The 22,411-nt window shown below is 41.3% G+C and overlaps 1 protein-coding gene and 1 long non-coding RNA gene across 3 annotated transcripts; both read right to left on the reverse strand.

The window, feature by feature from the left end:
• Positions 1–1,980: 1,980 nt before the first annotated feature.
• LOC110919633 (proline-rich protein 36-like) lies at positions 1,981–3,372 on the reverse strand. Its single transcript, XM_022163898.1, has one exon. The coding sequence runs from the start codon at positions 3,370–3,372 to the stop codon at positions 1,981–1,983; it is 1,392 nt and encodes a 463-aa protein (XP_022019590.1).
• A 10,682-nt stretch (positions 3,373–14,054) lies between these two features.
• LOC110917084 lies at positions 14,055–22,155 on the reverse strand. 2 transcript variants are annotated; one of them, XR_004883601.1, is made up of 3 exons: positions 21,993–22,155; positions 20,675–20,761; positions 14,055–14,088 (listed from the first exon to the last, which is right to left on the reverse strand). It is a non-coding gene; the product is annotated as an uncharacterized LOC110917084 (long non-coding RNA). The 2 variants fall into 2 exon arrangements; XR_002580316.2 differs by lacking the exon at positions 14,055–14,088 and adding an exon at positions 17,608–17,842.
• Between the last annotated feature and the right edge of the window lie 256 nt (positions 22,156–22,411).

Raw genomic sequence — 22,411 nt, forward strand, 5'->3', positions numbered from 1 at the left:
CTTCACCCGTTTCAACTAGTTTCCCATTCGCCAATTCAATAGAGTACGGAACGTCTAACATACTAGTGGCCAATTCAAGTATGTTCTTAAATTCTAATGATACGAAACTATAATCGGCACCAGTATCAAAAAGAACAGATGCATAGCGTTGGTTTATAGGGAACGTACCAGTGACAACATTTGGATCTTGGCGCGCTTCCCTCGTACCAATGTTAAAAACTCGGCCTTGCGCTTGATTTAGCTTTGGGCATTCCCTTTTGAAGTGCCCAACGTCCCCGCAGTTGAAGCATCCTGGCCCTCGGTCATTCCCATTACCATTTCCGCCTCGATTTCCGTTTGTTCCCCGGTTACCAGTTTGATTCGGGGCATTCCCACGATTTCCGTTTCCCCCATTATTTCCTTGCGGCCTGTTTCCATTACCACGGTTGTTGTTATTGTAACCCCTTTGACTACCTTGGCCTGATCCAACCCAACACGTCTCCTTCGAATGGCCCGTCTTCCCGCAAGATTCGCATTTCCTGAGTCGGCACGGGCCGGGATGATGGAACTGACATGTACCACACTTGGGCAGAGTGCCCATGTAACCCTTCCCTCTGTTTTCATCACCAGTCTTGGCCCTGGCCGGTGTGTTTGATTTATTTCTCTTGCTACCGCTGCTGGTTCCTTGCTTGAAGTTGGAAAACTTGCGTTTGTTTTCTCCAGACGACTCCACATGAGTCTCCTTCTTTTTCTGATCATCCTTTGAAAACTTGTTTAGCCTAATGGCTTCTTCAGTCAGTGAGATGCTTAAGTCGATGGCTTCAGTAATGGTTGTCGGTTTTGACGTCGTGACCATGCTCATAATTTGAGGTGCTAACCCCCAGATGAAACGTTCGATACGCTTGAATTCAGGCGTGACCATGTACGGCACCACATGGGACAGATCATGAAACCTTTGAACATAATCAGCGATTTTTGGTCCTTCCATCCTTAGGTTCCAAAATTCGGTTTCCAATCTCTGGATCTCAGCTCTGGAGCAATACTTCTTGCGCATCAGCTCTTTCAATTCAGCCCAAGTCATGGCGTATGCTGCAGCCTCTCCTAGTGTTTGAACTTGAAGATTCCACCATGATAGGGTACCATCTGTAAAGAGCCCAGTGATGTATGTGACTTGTTGTCCCGGTGCACATTTGCTCATTCTTATTGTTGTCTCCGTCTTTTCAGTCCAACGAGTGAAAGCTACGGCACCTCCAGTGCCATCAAAGTTTTGCGGCTTGCAATCTAAGGATTGCTTCAAAGTACACCCTCTACAAGCAATGTCATTCATAGGAATCATTAGCAGTCGCACAAAAATCATCCACGTATAGTGTAATGTGTCTCCTATGACTGATCATTACCATTCGGAGGGTTGTTGTTCGAAATGTTTCCGCTTGAGTCTCCTTGAGAAGCAGCATATTGTGCAATTGCGGCAGCGATGATTCCTTGCAGTTCTGCCTGGTTAGTCGGCATGCGTGTGTCGCGTCGTGGAGGCATTTTCTAGAGGAAGTTCCATATTGGTCAGGTCATTGTAAGTATGATAATCATACGTATATGTAGTAACATTCATCATTCACATAACATCTTATGTCATAATCATAACAAATAATCAACAATGCATGGATTTAAAAGACTTGCGATTTAAGTTTCATAAACAAACCACCAATACAGTTTCACAATTTCACCATATGCCAAAACATACTAAGGGCTACATCACCCTTGTCTGAGTACAATAACAAATAAATCAAAAACCAAAATCGTGGTCTCAAAAGGTCTTCATAATCATGGCTCTAGCGTTGTCTTCCCACTAAGAGTAGCCGGTCTGTAGAAGATCTGAAATCCCTGTTGCCCCGAGTATCCCTAAGCTGACGGTGGAGGAGGAGGTGGAAAATGAGAGAAAATCAATCGGCGCAACTGCACCAAATCCTCCTCAAGTGCATAGGCAAAGCGCAACACGAAAGCAACCTATCGATCGAGAGGGAGGAAATGAACGTCTGAATCCTGAGATGATGGAAAGGAAGTGTGCGGTGCTGAAAACAGAGTCTGACAGGGACAGTGAGGATGTGGAGCTCTCTCCAACTGTTGGACACATCGTCTCAAGGCGTCCCGCTGTAACTGCAGTGACGCGAGCGTGTCCTCTACAGGGTATCCGTCATGGAATGGATGATAAGGGTCAGATACAGGCATGACATGGGGTGCTGACCATAGGGATGGTTCACCCATCGGGGCTGAAACCGGAAGTGTAATGTGTGGGGTAAATGCAAACTGTGAAGTGATATGGGGAAACTGGGTCACGAAAGGTGCAGAAAATGACACTGGTGGAACAAAATCTGGATAAGGGACCTGCGGTAAGAACTGGCTATCCTCTGGCATGAATGAGGTGTGGCCGGAGGGCTGACTCGACGGTCCCTCCCCAGGTTGGGGCGGAGGAATGTCCTGAAGGAAAGTGATAGGAAGGTCAGTACCATGGGTACCAGATGTGGATGGAGGAAACAAGGGAGCATCGAGTGGTACAGCGATGGGTGTGGGAGGGGGAGTGACTGGGACCACGTACGGAGGGTAGTCATCCTCCTCAATCCACCCATTGCTGGAGTTAGCGTACCTCGGGTCGATATGGGTGGCAAACGGTGCCAGGTCATCAAAAATCGCCATGGGATCGGGTATGGGTGCTACATCTGGTATCTCAACAGCTGGTGGTGCAACAACGGGTGCATCAATGACAGGAACAGGGTCAATGGCAAGAACGGGCCCGAAAATGACTGGAGCGGGCTGATAATCAGCAAGCATGGCAGGAATCGGATCATCTGGATGAACAGGAGCCTCAGCAGGATGCTCCAACTCCATCTCCTCATCAGCGTCCATGCGAGGAATGTAACCGAGTCCCAACGGTGGGATATGAGAAGCTATCGACTCAAAGGAACCTGAAGCGGACGAATCAGACTGACTCTCCATATCAGGAAGCTCGACCATGGGAACAATAGGATCAACAACTGGGATATCAACAAGTGGAACACCGTCCTCCACCGGGGCCCCACCATCCTGGTCTCCCTCCGGGGGACCCTCAATGAGTAGGTCGATGTCACCATCGGGTAACGCGTCGATAGGTTGTTCCTCAAAGGGAACTGCAGCGAAGGGGAGAGGGGCAGGGATTGGGACAAGGGGTAGGTCCTCTCCTGGTGGGCCGTCAGCTAGGGGTACGTCGTCTCCGAAGTCCGGTAGGGCAAAAGGCTGAAAATCGTCTTCATCAGTGCTCGTGGTGTCTGAGGTATAAACTCCCGAATCGGTGGCCATCTCGTCATCAGAAGTAAAAGCCATCGGGTCACTCGCGTTGGATACTCCACTACCAGATGATGCCATGGTGTCTGTAACACAACCACAACATATGCACACAAATAAGGTAAGCATGAAAACAAATAACAATAAAATCATGTATACATCCTAGTCTTTCCAAGCTAACCCACCTGTCACACCCCGATTTCCACGTGTTTCACCGGTGGGCCCGGTGGGGGATTACCGTGATGTAGTTGGCAACAATATAGTCAAACCACAATATTTAAATGCACAGCGGAAGCATAAAGATAAATTATATTTCAACCACTGATTGTAATATCCAAGTATCACGAGTAGTCGAAACAAATCCACGGGGGATCAAAATAAAAATAAAAATAAAAATATTGTTCAACAGAAATGGCATCCCAAGCTTTCGAGACTCTAACGATGCTTAGGGAGTGGTCAGCCTATTTCATACAGAACCTGCATTTAATCTTTTTGGGGAAAATACGTCAGTTTACACTGGTAAATACATTCAACCGACACTTTTGTAAAATGTTTAATAAAATTGATTTGAATGCACAAGGCACAAACTCTTTATAACTTGGGATAATTTATCAATTAAATCTTGTAAAAGAATTACATGTTCGCTATGCGTTCGGTCGCCCGGGTCGTGCCGGGTTTAAGGTTAATAGACACGCCACAAAGCATAAAGCCGTGGCGGGAAAACCAACGGTTATACCTTTAATTAATATAGACACATTGCCGGGTGTACGCCTACACCCGCGTGTCGAGGTCGTGGCCATTTCGTAAAATGATGCCAAGGATATCCGGGACATGGTCATTAAGCTCCCAAAGGCGTAAAGCCAACAAAACCAATTTTTAAACGGGTCACATTTATAATACCCAGCTACTAATGAGTTGAGGTCAATTACCCGACCAAGCGGTATTTTAAATACCGTAATCCAAGCCCGTATAACGGAAAATAAGTTAAAAGTATTTACCTGAGCAAGTAATAACCTCAATCAAATAAATGAAAGTATCTTTTACTGGTCTCCTACTCTGGAACGAAGGTTTAAAAACCTATTAGAATCCTAACGGGTCTTTAATTTAGCCTTAGCTTAGACCGGTCAGTTTCAAAGGATAATTACGGTTTAATCGCGTGAAAGGCGAAAACCGGGAATGGAATGTGGTTTGGGCCCAACAAGTTTGAAGACTTGTTTTATATGGGTATAATAACCACACTCTGGAGTTTGAAGTAAAAACGATAAGGTTTGATCCGTTTCGGCTAGTTTATGTAAACTAGTTACATAAACCGAACCGTGCGCGCAAAAGGCGTAACGGGGAACCGTAAGAGTCCTACACATGTTTCCTAAGTTAACATGCTCTAAAGAGGTTGTGGTATCAGTAGGATACCTTCCATAATGCCCGTAACGAGTTTAAATCCAATATACGCCCCGTAGGGGCATTTTGGTCATTTTAAAGATCATAAAAGAGGTTTCTGAGTTCTACAGGAAATCTGAGTTTTCCGAACAGTTTATAAAGTCCAAAATACTCTATTTATTATTCAAAATCAGTAGCAACTGGAATCGGGTCAAAATACCATGTAGAACTCAAGTTGTGTCCGAAAAGGTTATATTCGGTATTTACCGAATCGACGCCATAACCGCAGGTTATGTGCAGGTTAAAAACAATTAAAAATCTTTAAAAATCTCCAAATATTATATTACATCAGTGTGTAAAAGGTTTGGTGTCAAAATTCGGGTTTAGATAGGCTTTATGCTAATTGCGCCGTTTAATTACTAAAGTTTCCGTAATTGCGCTATTTAGCATAACTCCTATTCTAGACCTCGGATCGACGTGAATTTTTAGGGACATGCTTAGAAATCAGTAACTAAGGTTATTGTCCTTTCACATGTCCAAAATTCTCGTTTTAAAGTGAAAAGTGCGTTATGGTCAACTTTTAAGCTTTTAACGGAAATGTGCTAAAGACTCGGACAAACAACGAACCGGTCACAGAGGGGTATACCATCATGTAACCTGGTCCTAAGAGAGTCCTAAGGCATATCTAAATCATACCATAACGGGTCAGAACTGAAGTCAAAGCAAAAGTCAAAGTTTTGCGACTTTCGGTTCCGAACCGGGTCAAAACAGTAATTGGTCGGATCAAACAAGCTTAGACTAGTTAATATACTTATTATCATGTTATATGAGTCTTAAAACAGGTTGCACGCCATCTACATTACTGATTATGCATAAAATCGCAAATTAGCATTCTGTTGACTTTTTCTAAGCAAGTTTGACTCGACATTCGGACTAGTTAGAGTGGGAATCATAGGGTGCCCTTTTAGGGGTTTAATGCCCACGTAATTACCAACATATAACTACCTTTGATTCGACAAACCACTGGACCATTTGTGATTTATCATTAAGTCAATCGTTAATTACGACGGATTGACTTTTGGCCTATAACTAAGCAAAACTTAACTAAGAAAGGGTGGAGCATACTAACAAGAGTCCTATGCATGACCAGGGATGCTAAAAGAGAGTTCTTGAGCTCCAGAAGTGATCAAGAAGGCAGATGAAGATGTGAAGAACAATGTTGTAACTTAAGGCCCTTTTATACTAGTTTAGGCACCTTAGATCATTGCCACACATGCCTACAAGTGTTTCTAGATCATCAACATGTGTCCCTGAGTTCTAGGGTACGTTTAGGGGGCGCCCATGCTCTCATTATTGCCTCTAAGGTCGGTTAAAACACTCAACAGTGCTTCTGCCCACGTTTTCTGTATCTGGAGGGCTGACGCGACGCGCGTAAGAGGTCAGCCTACCTTTACGCGGGTCGCCTGAATCCTATTGTCAGAGCCCGGATCTATACATGGCTCGCGGCCCGCGTAAGATCCCTCAATACCTTAACGCGGCCCGCCTGAAGCCTTATTTTCAAGATTTTCAAATCTTTTGTAATTATTGCTCTGGCCTTTCGGTTTCGAATGGGTAACTTTGCGCTTTGGGCCTCGTTTATTTACGAATAAGGGTCTCGAAACTTTTACCCAACTTATTAACCCTTGGTTAATTTATTATTACCCGAAAAGTCTTATCTTTCAAAGTTTGACGCTTTTAACCCTTTTTAACGAATTCGATCATAACTTTCTCGTTTTAAAACGGAACTTCACGAAATTTAAATCGCGCATTCTAGTGAGTATAAATTACCATTACAAAGTCTCAGGTATGCCCAAAGGTCACTCAGAGGTATAACTTAAACATGTTGACACATTTGGCCCCTGTAGTTTGTAATTCCTCACTTTCTTCCACAATTCGTCCCGTACGATCCGTGATTCATTCGTTTGGAGGTACGAGCATCATTTAGGGTTCCTATACAGTATATTTATCCCTTGTTGACATTTTTAACCCTCGAATTTACTTACTTTCAATGTTTGTCAACTTTGGTCCTTTATTTAGTATATAATGCCACGTGTAAACTTAAGACACGTGTCAATACATTATTGGACGCAAAATTTCGAGGTGTTACATCCTCACCCCCTTAAAAGAAATCTCGACCTCGAGATTTATTGAAATAAATGAGGGTACTTCTCCTTCATCGTGGACTCTACCTCCCACGTGTACTCGGGACCTCTACGGGCATCCCATTTTACCTTCACTATTGGTATATACTTCCTGCGAAGCTTCTTAACCTGTCGATCCTCGATCGACACAGGTTTTTCAACGAACTTTAAGCTCTCATAGATGTGTACATCTGTATGCGGTATAACCAGTGATTCGTCAGCGAAACACTTCTTCAGGTTACAGATGTGGAACACATTGTGGATACCACTGAGCTCTTCCGGTAAGTTTAATTTGTAGGCAACCGATCCGACACGTTCGATTACCTCGAAAGGTCCAATATATCTCGGGCTTAACTTGCCTTTCTTACCGAATCGCATCACCCCCTTCCAGGGTGATACCTTAAGCAAAACCTTGTCGCCTACTTCGAAATTGAAAGGCTTACGCTTCAAATCTGCGTAGCTTTTCTGCCTGTCTCGGGCAGCTTTCAATCGATCGCGAATTTGGACAATCTTCTCCGTTGTTTTGAATATTATGTCAGGTCCTGTCATCTGGACATCTCCAACTTCTGCCCAACAAACGGGCGTTCTACATTTTCTACCATATAAGGCTTCAAAAGGTGCAGCCTTAATGTTGGTATGGTAGCTGTTGTTATAGGAGAATTCGACTAATGGTAGGTGGTTATCCCAACTGCCACCTAAGTCGATCGAACATGCACGAAGCATGTCTTCTAACGTTTGGATTGTACGCTCACTCTGTCCATCTGTCTGAGGGTGGTAAGCCGTACTGAAATTCAAACGTGTGACCAAAGATTGTTGGAAACTTTTCCAAAAGTGTGACGTGTATCTGGTATCTCTATCAGAGATGATAGACACAGGCACGCCATGAAGGGCTACAATCTTATCTACAAACAACTGGGCTAGTATATCGGAGCTATGAGTCTCCTTTATGGGTAGGAAATGTGCTGACTTGGTCAGTCTATCAACTATTACCCATATTGTATCGTTTCCCTTCTTTGTCTTTGGCAACTTGGTGATGAAATCCATCGTCACCATTTCCCATTTCCACTCGGGGAGTTCAGGCTGTTGTAGCAAGCCTGGCGGCTTTTGATGTTCTGCCTTTACTTGCGCACAAGTCAAACATTTTGCTACATAGGTGGCTATAGACTTCTTCAAGCCTATCTACCAGAAATTTGCCTTTAAGTCCTGGTACATTTTATCCGCTCCAGGTTGAACGGAATATCGGGAACTGTGGGCTTCCTGAAGGATAACGTCACGAAGACCTCCATAAACAGGAACCCATATCCTTCCATTCAATCTCAGAATTCCATCTTTGCCATAGGATAACTGTTCTTCAGTTACTCCTAGCTTCTCGTGAGGATAGTTAGCTTCTGACACAGCTTCCTTCTGTGCAGCTAACAATCTCTCATTTAGACTGTTCTTGATTTCAATGCTCTTGGCATTAATCCTTATTGGTTTCACTCTTTCTTTCCTGCTCAAGGCATCTGCGACTACGTTGGCCTTGCCTGGATGGTATCTTATTTCACAATCATAGTCGTTCAGAGTTTCCATCCAACGTCGTTGTCTCATATTCAGATCTTTCTGATTAAACATATGCTGAAGGCTTTTGTGATCAGAATAGATCACAAATTTAATGCCATAAAGGTAATGCCTCCATAGCTTTAGTGCAAATACAACGGCACCCAACTCCAAGTCATGGGTGGTGTAATTCTTTTCATGCACTTTTAATTGTCGTGAAGCATAGGCAATCACCTTGCCCCTCTGCATAAGCACACAACCCATACTGGTGTGCGATGCATCACAATATACGACAAATTCTTCCATTCCTTCCGGCAATGTCAACACTGGAGCATTGCTCAACTTTTGTTTGAGGATATCAAAAGCTTCTTGCTGCTTAGGACCCCAATTAAACTTTATACTCTTTCTAGTTAAAGAAGTTAGGGGCGCAGCAATTCTTGAGAAATTTTCGATGAAGCGTATGTAGTATCCTGCTAGACCTAGGAAACTGCGAATCTCCGTAGGTGTCTTCAGCTCCAGCCAATTCATGATGGCTTCAACCTTGGCGGGATCCACTTGGATACCACGCTCGTTGACTACATGCCCAAGGAACTGGACTTCTCGTAGCCAAAATTCACATTTAGAGAATTTGGCATAAAGCTTTTCTTGATGAAGCAGGTTAAGAATACATCGAAGGTGCTTCTCGTGGTCAGCTTGACTTTTGGAGTAAATGAGGATGTCATCGATGAAGACAATGACAAATTTATCCAAATAAGGCTTGCAGATGCGATTCATGAGATCCATGAATGCGGCAGGTGCATTAGTGAGCCCAAAAGGCATCACTAGGAACTCGAAATGACCATAGCGAGTCCTAAATGCAGTCTTGTGCACATCTTCGTTCTTGACCTTCAATTGATGGTACCCTGACCGTAGGTAAATCTTGGAAAAGTAGCTCGCTCCTTGCAACTGATCGAACAGATCGTCGATCCTGGGCAAAGGATACCTATTCTTGATTGTAACTTTATTCAGTTCACGGTAATCGATGCATAGACGCATCGAACCATCTTTCTTCTTAACGAACAAAATTGGTGCTCCCCAAGGAGATGAACTTGGTCTAACAAAACCATTGGCTAGCAGATCATCTAGTTGCGTCCTCAATTCTTTCATTTTCGTGGGTGCCAATCTATAAGGTGCTCTCGCAATAGGCGCGGCTCCTGGAATGATGTCGATACTGAATTCCACTTGCCTATCTGGTGGCAACCCAGGCAGTTCTTCCGGGAAAACTTCAGGATAGTCAGAGATTACTGGGATGTCTTCAATCTTGGGTTTTTCTTCACCGATAGTCACCTGTGCCATATAAATGACACATCCTTTCTTCAAACATCTGGATGCCTTTAGCATAGATACTTGTGCAGGCAATCCATGTCGAGTATCTCCCTGGATGGTAAGTGGTTCTCCAGACGGAGTCTTGATTACCACTTGTTTCTGGTTGCACACGATTTAGGCTTGGTTATGCGATAACCAATCCATACCCAACACTACGTCGAAACCAGCGAGTTTAAAGGGTAACAGGGATAAAGGAAATGAGTGATTCCTAATGGAACACATCCATCTAAAACAGTTGAGACTGTTCCCATAGTCCCATCAGCTAGTTCTGCTTCATATTTCACATTCAAGGTTTTAACAGGCAATTTTAACAACTCACAGAACTTATCATCCACAAAGGATTTATCTGCTCCAGAATCAAACAAGACTCTTGTGAATACATCATTGATAAGAAACGTACCGGTTATGACGTTGTCGTTCTGGATAGCCTCTTGAACATTCATCTGAAAGACCCTCGCATTGGTCTTTTTCCCATCTTCAGCCTTCTTCACTATCTTCGGGCAGTTAGTCTTGATGTGCCCTTTCTCGTTGCAACTATAACAAGTTGCATCCTTGAGTTTCTTGCACTCAAGAGTCCTATGCTCAGAGGACTTGCATATCCCACATGCCTTTGGCTGGGATTTCTTTTCATACCTGCACCTTCCGAAATGGTGCTTCTGACAAACCTTGCACAAGGGCTTATCGCCCGACTGTCGGTCATTCTTCTTGTTCTCTGGCCCCTTCTTGTGGTCACGATTTCCCGGGTGCTTCTTGCTAGACCTACGTGAATCATCATCTTCACGTTTCCTCTTCTCACTATCAGCATTTCTCAACGATCTCTGTCTCACTGCATCCAGTGTGAGAGACAGAGATATATCTGCCACGGACCTGAAGGTATCAGGCCTAGAAGCCTTCATGCTAGCTTTATCTCTGGGGCCAAACCCCCAATGAAACGCGCGATCCGTTTGGGTTCCGGTGTCACAAGGTACGGAACCAATCTTGACAGAGTGTTGAAAGTCGTGAGATAAGCCTGGCAATCCAGGTTCTTCATGACCAACGATAGGAAATCAGATTCTATCTTCTCAACCTCGTGCTAAGGGCAGTAGTTTTCTTTGATGAGAGAAATAAATTCCTCCCATGTCATGCTATACAAAACAGCCTTCCCAGAGGCTTGAACCAATGATCTCCACCATGCTAGGGCTTCACCCTTGAACGACTGCGACACAAACTTCACCACGTCTCTCTCAGCACAACCACTGATGTCCACAACAATGTCCATTTCGTCTAACCAGGTCATGCAATCCACCGCACCCTTTTCCCCAGTAAAATCTCTGGGCTTGCAGGAGACAAAGTACTTATACGTGCAACCCCTGGCGCGAGGTGTATCATCGACCACTTTCTTCTTAGGATGGACAATATTCTCATTGGATGAGTGTCGATCATCATCCTTCTTAGGCTTAGACGGGGTCGAGGGTGGTTTGCTGTGAGATTTAGAATGGGTTCTTGGCTTTGAGTGTGGTGTAGATAGGGTTCTGCTTCGAGACTCGGTGTATTCTTCGAACTGTCGATCCAAGGCCGCCTTAACAGCGCCGTCTACTAGAGCTTTCAATTCAGCGCCCGTTATATGAATTTGGGCGTTATCGTTGTCATCCTCCTTCGAATGACTATTAACTTCATTTGGGTCAGCTATCGCGATCTTGATCTGCTACAAGGAATATGACAGAATTTTATTTAGGAGTTTATTATGGAATTGTCTTTTATGGCAATTCATTAATCATGGTAAACATAGACCATATTTGGTTAATTTGTTACTCACTTTTATTTAGGATTTGAATATAACTTATCCTAATTACAAATAATATTGTTAGTGGCACAAAAGCCTAGTCACAAGGACATTTTATATATTAGTAGCCAGGATTTCAGTGAATCAAGACATGAAGGTTTGAACCATAGTTCTTTTACCTTTTCTGACAGGGAGTCATAGACTACAACTGTCTTTTGTCTTATATGACAATAAGTATGGCCCGTAGGCACTACATCACTAATGGATGTCTGATAAGTGATCATCTTAATTGATGATTTAAACCCATGATTCTTAAATCATTAACTTAGGTCTTGGAATCCTCTGAAGGATTCTTATATAAGAATGACGCGTGTGATTTCAACGAATCACATCTACCAAGAATGTTAACACGTTACAGAGGTTAACAGGAATCTTGAATCTTTTACTCAGGTCTCACCATCTTGGCCGGGTCGTATAATGACACCAGGCTAGGTCTCACCATTAAGATTCTTTATTTAGGCAGACTTATTTAAAAGGAATAGTTTCTAGTTTATTTCATATAATAATGTAGTAAAATGACAAAAATGAAATTTATAAACTTAACATTCCATTAATCATAATGATTACACACTGCCCTAAACGGGACTTTCAAAAGACAAATACCTACGCAGAGGTTTACAGAAAATAAGTCCACGCAGGGACCAAATACAAGGATAGATGTCCGCACAGAGACAAAAAGATAAGTCCATGTAGGGACTGAAAGGCAATTGTCCACGCAAGGAATAAACATAATAAATGTCCACACAGGGACTAAAACAAACAAATGTCCACATAGGGACTTGATTGAAATAAGAACTACAATAGAACATATAAAGACTAATGATCTCGTTTCTTCTTCCCTTTTAGCAGGTTTGCAAGGCCTTTAAGGAATCCACGATTGTTCTTACGTTCTTGCTCAAAGTCTCGTTCCACACGATTCAAACGGTGGAGGATTTCTTCCTGTTCTGGTGGGGAAAAACGTGGCTGCTGTGTTACTTGCTGAGCCGGAGTTCTAGTAGGTGCTGGATACCTATGAGTTGCGTATCCTAATCCCCAAGGATCCCCATAAGGTCTGTCGGGATGGAGGGCGTTGTAATTGGCCGCTACCAAGTATGGGTTGGCATCTGCATAATTATAGTTGTAGTGCGCGTGAGTCGGCTGCTCAAACGGGTTGTACGCGGTGGAACCGGCGTACGCTGGTATCGGGTTATCATACCCAAATGGTGGCGGAGGTGGTGCAACTGGTGCAGAATTCACCTTTGCAGGGTGGCTTGAAGGTTCACCCATTTGGGGTTCTTCAGGCAATGGCGGAAAATGACTTGCACTCGAGTGGCGAGGGGTGCTGAAATGAAATTCCCCTCCTCGGGTGGACATCCGCGCGCCTGATCTCCTACGCCTTGGCGGATCTGGAGGTGCTTGTTGAACTGGTGGCGGTGGAGGCGGTGGCGTAACTGCCACGAATCGCGAATCCTCGGAAGGATCCTGCTGCTGTTGCTGCTGGTGAGGTGATGAATGGTGAGAGGGTGTAAAGTACCAATCACACTGGTTAAACCTCGCCTGGTAACTGCCGGGACCTTGATAGGGTGTTCCATGAAAGGATGACCCATCAGAGATCTCGATAGGATGGTTGGGAGTACCTCTTGCAGGTTCTATGGGATCCGTGTCTTCGTCCATATCTACCGCATTGTCCTCGGAGAAATGGTCTTCGGGTCCTAAAGGGTTATAACCTATTGGTTCTCGGACATAATCAGCCGGGTTGAACTGGCTTTGGAAGAAAGGAGTAGGGTCGCCATAGGAACGGTGCGAAACAGAACGCTGGAGAGGTATAAACGAAGGTTGAGGGTTACTGGGTTCGTTCTCCGAATTTGGTCCAAAAGAGTGATGGTATGAAGGTGTCGAACTGTGTGAGGTAGACCGTCTTGCAGGCTCAAAGAGGTTTCTCCTACGCCTCTAAGGTTCTTCACTCCTTGTGCTGGAAGGAGCTCGCATGTTGGAAGGTCCGGCCTCGTGATCATTATGAGTAGTGATCGGCCCTTTGCCTCTTCCTCCTCGTCTGATTGTTGGTGGCATATTTCCTGCTTAACAAACTTTAAATCACCATAAACAATAAAAGACAAACTAGAATAACAATTCGAATTTGTCCTATGTTCTTGTCTAGACTCAAGTATGTGCAATTGTGTCATTGAGATTAAACACATAAGGATAGTGTTTAATTCACTCAACGTTGGCTCTGATACCAACCTGTCACACCCCGATTTCCACGTGTTTCACCGGTGGGCCCGGTGGGAGATTACCGTGACGTAGTTGGCAACAATATAGTCAAACCACAATATTTAAATGCACAGCGGAAGCATAAAGATAAATTATATTTCAACCACTGATTGTAATATCCAAGTATCACGAGTAGTCGAAACAAATCCACAGGGGATCAAAATAAAAATATAAATATTGTTCAACAGATATGGCATCTCAAGCTTTCGAGACTCTAACGATGCTTAAGGAGTGGCCAGCCTATTTCGTACAGAACCTGCATTTAATCTTTTTGGGGAAAATACGTCAGTTTACACTGGTAAATACATTCAACCGACACTTTTGTAAAATGTTTAATAAAATTAATTTGAATGCACAAGGCACAAACTCTTTATAACTTGGGATAATTTATCAATTAAATCTTGTAAAAGAATTACATGTTCGCTATGCGTTCGGTCGCCCGGGTCGTGTCGGGATTAAGGTTAATAGACACGCCACAAAGTATAAAGCCGTGGCGGGAAAACCAACGGTTATACCTTTAATTAATATAGACACATTGCCGGGTGTACGCCTACACCCGCGTGTCGAGGTCGTGGCCATTTCGTAAAATGATGCCAAGGATATCTGGGACATGGTCATTAAGCTCCCAAAGGCGTAAAGCCAACAAAACCAATTTTTAAACGGGTCACATTGATAATACCCAGCTACTAATGAGTTGGGGTCAATTGTCCGACCAAGCGGTATTTTAAATACCGTAACCCAAGCCCGTATAATGGAAAATAAGTTAAAAGTATTTACCTGAGCAAGTAATAACCTCAATCAAATAAATACAAGTATCTTTTACTGGTCTCCTACTCTGGAACGAAGGTTTAAACAACCTATTAGAATCCTAACAGGTCTTTAATTTAGCCTTAGCTTAGACCGGTCAGTTTCAAAGCATAATTACGGTTTAATCGCGTGAAAGGCGAAAACCGGGAATGGAATGTGGTTTGGGCCCAACAACTTTGAAGACTTGTTTTATATGGGTATAATAACCACACTCTGGAGTTTGAAGTAAAAACGATAAGGTTTGACCCGTTTCGGCTAGTTTATGTAAACTAGTTACATAAACCGAACCGTGCGCGCAAAAGGCGTAACGGGGAACCGTAAGAGTCCTACACATGTTTCCTAAGTTAACATGCTCTAAAGAGGTTGTGGTATCAGTAGGATACCTTCCATAATGCCCGTAACGAGTTTAAATCCAATATACGCCCCGTAGGGGCATTTTGGTCATTTTAAAGATCATAAAAGAGGTTTCTGAGTTCTACAGGAAATCTGAGTTTTCCGAACAGTTTATAAAGTCCAAAATACTCTATTTATTATTTAAAATCAGTAGCAACTGGAATCGGGTCAAAATACCATGTAGAACTCAAGTTATGTCCGAAAAGGGTATATTCGGTATTTACCGAATCGACGCCATAACCGCAGGTTATGTGCAGGTTAAAAACAATTAAAAATCTTTAAAAATCTCCAAATATTATTTTACATCAGTGTGTAAAAGGTTTGGTGTCGAAATTCGGGTTTAGATAGGCTTTATGCTAATTGCGCCGTTTAATTACTAAAGTTTCCGTAATTGCGCTATTTAGCATAACTCCTATTCTAGACCTCGGATCGACGTGAAATTTTAGGGACATGCTTAGAAATCAGTAACTAAGGTTATTGTCCTTTCACATGTCCAAAATTCTCGTTTTAAAGTGAAAAGGACGTTATGGTCAACTTTTAAGCTTTTAACGGAAATGTGCTAAAGACTCGGACAAACAACGAACCGGTCACAGAGGGGTATACCATCATGTAACCTGGTCCTAAGAGAGTCCTAAGGCATATCTAAATCATACCATAACGGGTCAGAACTGAAGTCAAAGCAAAAGTCAAAGTTTTGCGACTTTCGGTTCCGAACCGGGTCAAAACAGTAATTGGTCGGATCAAACAAGCTTAGACTAGTTAATATACTTATTATCATGTTATATGAGTGTTAAAACAGGTTGCACGCCATCTACATTACTGATTATGCATAAAATCGCAAATTAGCATTTTGTTGACTTTTTCTAAGCAAGTTTGACTCGACATTCGGACTAGTTAGAGTGGGAATTAGAGGGTGCCCTTTTAGGGGTTTAATTCCCACATAATTACCAACATATAACTACCTTTGATTCGACAAACCACTGGACCATTTGTGATTTATCGTTAAGTCAATCGTTAATTACGACGGATTGACTTTTGGGCTATAACTAAGCAAAACTTAACTAAGAAAGGGTGGAGCATACTTACAAGAGTCCTATGCACGACCAGGGATGCTAAAAGAGAGTTCTTGAGCTCCAGAAGTGATCAAGAAGGCAGATGAAGATGTGAAGAACAATGTTGTAACTTAAGGCCCTTTTATACTAGTTTAGGCACCTTAGATCATTGCCACACATGCCTACAAGTGTTTCTAAATCATCAACATGTGTCCCTGAGTGCTAGGGGACGTTTAGGGGGCGCCCATGCTCTCATTATTGCCTCTAAGGTCGGTTAAAACACTCAACAGTGCTTATGCCCACGTTTTCTGTATCTGCAGGGCTGACGCGGCCCGCGTAAGAGGTCAGCCTACCTTTACGCGGGTCGCCTGAATCCTATTGTCAGAGCCCGGATCTATACATGGCTCGCGGCCCGCGTAAGATCCCTCAATACCTTAACGTGGCCCGCCTGAAGCCTTATTTTCAAGATTTTCAGATCTTTTGTAATTATTGCCCTGGCCTTTCGGTTTCGAAAGGGTAACTTTGCGCTTTGGGCCTCGTTTATTTACGAATAAGGGCCTCAGAACTTTTACCCAACTTATTAACCCTTGGTTAATTTATTATTACCCGAATAGTCTTATCTTTCAAAGTTTGACGCTTTTAACCCTATTTAACGAATTCGATCATAACTTTCTCGTTTTAAAATGGAACTTCGCGAAATTTAAATCGCACATTCTAGTGAGTATAAATTACCATTCAAAGCCTCAGGTATGCCCAAAGGTCACTCAGAGGTATAACTTAAACATGTTGACACATTTGGCCCCTGTAGTTTGTAATTCCTCACTTTCTTCCACAATTCGTCCCGTACGATCCGTGATTCATTCGTTTGAAGGTACGAGCATCATTTAGGGTTATTGTACAGTATATTTATCCCTTGTTGACATTTTTAACCCTCGAATTTACTTACTTTCAATGTTTGTCAACTTTGGTCCTTTATTTAGTATATAATGCCACGTGTAAACTTAAGACACGTGTCAATACATTATTGGACGCAAAATTTCGAGGTGTTACACCACCCAATCTCTAAGACTGAATTCCCTAGTCTCTCAGACTAACTCCCTGGCCTCTAAGACCAACCTCCCAGACTCTAAGACTCAAATTTTCCCCAGCCTCTAAGGCTATACTTCCCCAATCTCTAAGATTGAATCCCGCAGTCTCTAAGATTGAAATCTCTCTTAGCCTCTAAGACTGATACAAAAATTTTGAAAAGTGTATTTGTACCCTTTTGTTTGTAAAAATGTTTGTGCCCTGGATCTGGACTTTTAGTGTATGTAAATGTAAAAACGTTTAAAAACATTTTCGTGAGAGCCCTAGTGATCATAGTCTAGACTCGAGAAAGAATCCTAGTTCGCTATGATCGAGGCTCTAATACCAAGCTGTCACACCCTGGCTTTTGCGGAAGCGTGGGTTTATTTGGTGTGACTTCTTAATACCATAGCAACAATCACAACAATGCTATATGATAAAAACGTAAGATGTTCATCCATTTAAAGTAGTTTAGAAAATGCATAACATATCGTCTTAAAACATCAACCACAAAATGCGTTACAAGACATGACTTGTTTAAAATGAGTTCATAAGACTCGACAAAAGGCTACCAACAACACAAGGATTTGAGACATGCAACTCGTCCAGGAAAGAGTTACACTTCCCAAACCTACGACTCCGGATGACATCCTTATTTAGTACGCAGCTAATCATGCATCACTTTCCAGATCCAAATTAATTCCCTGAAATACATGTAGTTTAAAAAGTCAACAAAAAGTTGAGCGAGTTCATGTGTAAGTCTGTGTGTATAAACCGTTTAATATGTCTGTAAGTAAAAATAGTCCCTGGTATGTAGCAATAAGGAAAAATGATCACCATTGGGTTGCAAATCCAATAGTATATGTGAATGATGCAGGAAGACTCAAACCTAGCAAATTTGTCTCCGGTATGAAGACATAGTCACCACTATGGGCCCCCGGCCTCATGGGTGTGGGCTCGCTACACCCAAATAGATCTATCACTCATGTCCCGTGGTCCTACGATGAGGATTAATGGCCTTAAGTGTCATGCCCACCACTCACTTGATCGCGTAATAAAAGCCCTCCTTAAGCTAACAATACCATGTATAAAATGTCTGAAATAATTTGTAAACATGTATTCCACCCCCGAAGTATTAAAACCGAAAACAGTAATGGAATAGGGGGTCATGAACTCACCGTAGTGCGTCTTGACTCGAATCTTAACTCTTTCCGCTACACGACAACCTACAACGTACTAATGTCTATTAGACGAACGGGTCGTGCCTTGGCTTAGAGTTTTGGTGTTTTGAGTTATGTCACTTTGGTATTATTTTGTTAAAACAATAATAATTATTTTAACTTAACTATCGTTCTTAGAAAAATAGTTAGGCAACTATTTCGTATCTACTTTTCTCGAATATTTTATTAAGTGTTAGGATTCTCGGAAAATTTCGGCAGAGTCTCCTCTGTAAATAGGGGTGACCATGCTTAATTAGCATATCATTTTCTTTTACATATATCCAATAGTTCATTTTCAATAACCAAACCGACATATAGACATACAAAACATTACATACTTTATTTCAGCTTTATTACTCGAAACCGGACTGTTTTCGAGGATTTTTCTAAAATGGTCATCCTTTTCCAAAAATTCTCAAATTTTTACAGAAGGTTCTGTATGTTCCAAAATTTATTATGTAAAAATATCGGAGTCCAGTTTGTTACCTATATTTTATAGAAAATCATTTTCCCGACTGCAATCAGATTTGTTACCTTCTGATTGCAGTTTACGGAAATATTCACTAAAAATTAACCGTAAGTCCGTTTGACGAAATTTCAGTTGGGGGGTCATCCTGACAACGGTGACCAACTACTGTAAAAGTTCCATGAGTCGATTTTACTCAGGTTTCAAGTTATGACTCCAAATATGACACACTTTTTCTGCAGTAAAAATGCAGCTTGAGCTGCTGTCCTAAAACAGTCCCCTAAAGATAGTAAACGGTTTCGAAAAATTACGATTCCAGTGCCATTTGTTTAGTTATTCCAAAATACCCATTTTAGGCTTCAGAAAATCAGTTTTTCAATTTAAAATGGTCCCGTTACAGCCTGTTGAAGTTGGCTGGAAATTCAACTCAGCAAGCTGTTTACATTGTAGAAGGAGAGAGGTTGAGTGTGGAGCTTGATAGTAATGATGATCTTCACCTTGGAAATATGCATTCTAGAACCTCATAGCCATCATTGCTTAGATACTTGACCAATAGAATCAAGATTGCATTTACTATAATCTAAGCATAATATTTATGTAATCATGGCAGAATTTTCGGTTGGGGGGGGGGGTAAAGTGAAAGTTTTTGTTAACTAATAGTTATTAAGTTAGAAGGTTAAGGATATTTCCAAGTATAGTGGGTGTATGTCATGTTTTCATGGTGTATAGGGATTTTTGTGACCATAAATAATTTAAAATGACAAAATAATATTTCTGACAATATTTTCGTGTCTCGGGTAATGTCTGGTTGTTCGGTTTCGTATCGTTCCGTTAAAGCGCTTAATTGTCCCGTATAGCGTCTTTTGTGCATCTTTTTGTAACGAAATTAATTCCAACACTTAGGAAAGTGACCAGGACCATTTAGTCAATACTCTGTATATTATGAGTGTGTTAAAAGCTGAATTGTCACTAAAAATGCGGAATTCTGTAATTAAATTGCGTTTTAGGCACTTTCCGGCACTCAAACTATCACCTAGTGACATAGTCTTATGGTCCTCACTTCCCTACACTCCATACTGGTGTAGTGTTTTTATCCCTGGCCCATACTGGCCTAAAAATAGTAACTGTCTAAGTGCTGGCATTGTCAGCATGTGTCTGAGTTATCCGCTTACTGTGCTAACTGTGCTTTGTGCATCAGGTCTGTCACTAAGAGTCTGTATGAAATAATTGGAGTGACTGTATGTAAAGAATGCACATGTATGTATATAACATAAATCAGTAAGCAGTTTAAAGCGTCAGATGTAATCAAGCACAGTCATTAAGCATATAATTAGGGTTAATTAATTTGTACAGTACCTATAATTATGCGGGTTGTCACACTAACATCACTTAAGAGCCTTAAAACATCTTATGGGATACCGGGACGGAACCAGGATCGATCAGATGCATAACGTTCAATCATCAGCAAGAATGTTCACTCAACAGTTGAAATGTTCACTCAAGAGAAAATGTTCACCTAACCGTAGGAATGTTCACTCAAGAGTTAAACCCATCCAACCACCCATTTTAAAGAATGTTCACCCATTAGTAGAAATGTTCACTGAAGAGTTGAACCCATCCAAACACCCATTTTAGAGAATGTTCACCCATTAGTATAAATGTTCAACACACTAAATTACCATGTTCTACACTACAACTTTCAAACTAGAATTAGCATAATGAGACTATCATCTTAATTTACATTAAGGATAGACGAAGTTCATATGAACTTACATTCCTACATGTCTCTCAACAATTAACATATCACAATTCCCTTTAAATACTAAAGAGTGATTCCGAAAATCACTTACCATAAGCGTGTGTATTAGAGCTTACTTCCTTGCCTCATCTCGACCCGTTAGCCCTCTGTGCTTGAGTTAATTGATATGATTCCCTTCCTTACATGTCATCACGTTCGTATCAAGGTTAGCATATATGATCATACATACATACATACATACATACATACATACATACATACATACATACATACATACATACATACATACATACATACATACAAACATTCATTTCTTTTCATTTACACATTATTTGGCTTTCATTAGTCAAATTTTCGCATACATAAGACATATACCAATAGTTACCTCATTCAAATCTCACGCAACTTGATTACCATCACACATAGCACATAAATCATCTAGTACTTAACACACTAATTCTCTACTCTTACAATTATGTCCAAAAGCCTATCCATTACATTCATACACTGTTGACTTTCAAAAGTCAACGGTCCAACTTACATGTATACTTTCAAATTGCAAACATGAGTCCATTCTTACATAATACTCATGTGGTGATACACATACCACCACATGATCACCTAGTTATGTGCACATATAATCACATAGTCAATTCTATATATGCTAATTCTTCATGATCCTACAAATTGACAACCACATTCAAAGTTAGCCCATTTACATAACTCTACCATCTTTACTTGCTAGTAAGTTCACACGCTTCATATTTAGTACATGATCATTTACTAATTAATCATGATCAAACACTTAATCCCACATATGGTGTGCATCATACCTTCAAAGCATGTAATACAACCTTCTAATGCATGTTTCTTACTAAATCATTTTATCAAACTAATTTCCCACTTGTATTCCATCTAAAACATATTCCTTATGCAAATCTATTATCAGTTACATCATTATCACATTCTACATATATTATCCATTGCATACAATTCCTCCTATTTTTGTCACTTAGACATTTCATCAAATACTTGGTGTGCATACAACATACAAGGCACAATGTACAAGTATTTTATTGCATAATCTTCCTAGTTCATAACATAGATCATCAAATTCAACTAGAATCATATAATTTTCATACTATATCTAAATTAACTAACAATTACTCATTACATACAACATCACACATCAACATTACACAACTATTGAACATGTATGATCATCCTTATCATCATCTTCACTACTACAAGTGGGTTTCTTCCCAAAACATAAAATTACTCATAATCTTGCATAACTCGTGTTCCATATGGTGATTCTAATACATATTCATACTAAATTTCATACTAATTCGTGGATTAATCATAAACCCACTTCTTTCAAAATCACCAAATTAAAATCTACAACTTACCACATGTTTATATGAGCTAGAGGGTGAGAAATCTCCATTAATGCAATGTTTTTCCTTCAGTTTTGGTCTTGATTTGGCTGAATTGTATACATGTTCTTGAGAGAGGGTTTCTCTTCTATCTCTTTCTCCATACACGACACACACATCACCCACACACTAAACATCCTACACTTTTTATTTAATTGAAAGTTTAACCCAGTTTTCCACTTAGTCTCTCAACTTTGCCATGCTTTCCTATTTGTCACAAAACTTTACTCCCCCACTATTTACTTATAATTAACTAAATTATTTGTAACTAATTAACCCACTTCATGCCATAAAACAAGAAAACATATTCGTGAGTTAAACATTCGGGTTTTTTGAGCGTCACATGTGATGTGCTCAATAGGATACCGACATGTGTTTAATGATACCGATGA

Source organism: Helianthus annuus, chromosome 16, assembly GCF_002127325.2.
Source record: "Helianthus annuus cultivar XRQ/B chromosome 16, HanXRQr2.0-SUNRISE, whole genome shotgun sequence".
In the NCBI taxonomy this organism is placed as follows: Eukaryota; Viridiplantae; Streptophyta; class Magnoliopsida; order Asterales; family Asteraceae; genus Helianthus; species Helianthus annuus.

Coding starts and splice junctions, on each gene's coding strand:
- LOC110919633 (XM_022163898.1), bottom strand. CDS start 3,372: ATGGCATCATCTGGTAGTGGAGTATCCAACGCGAGTGACCCGATGGCT.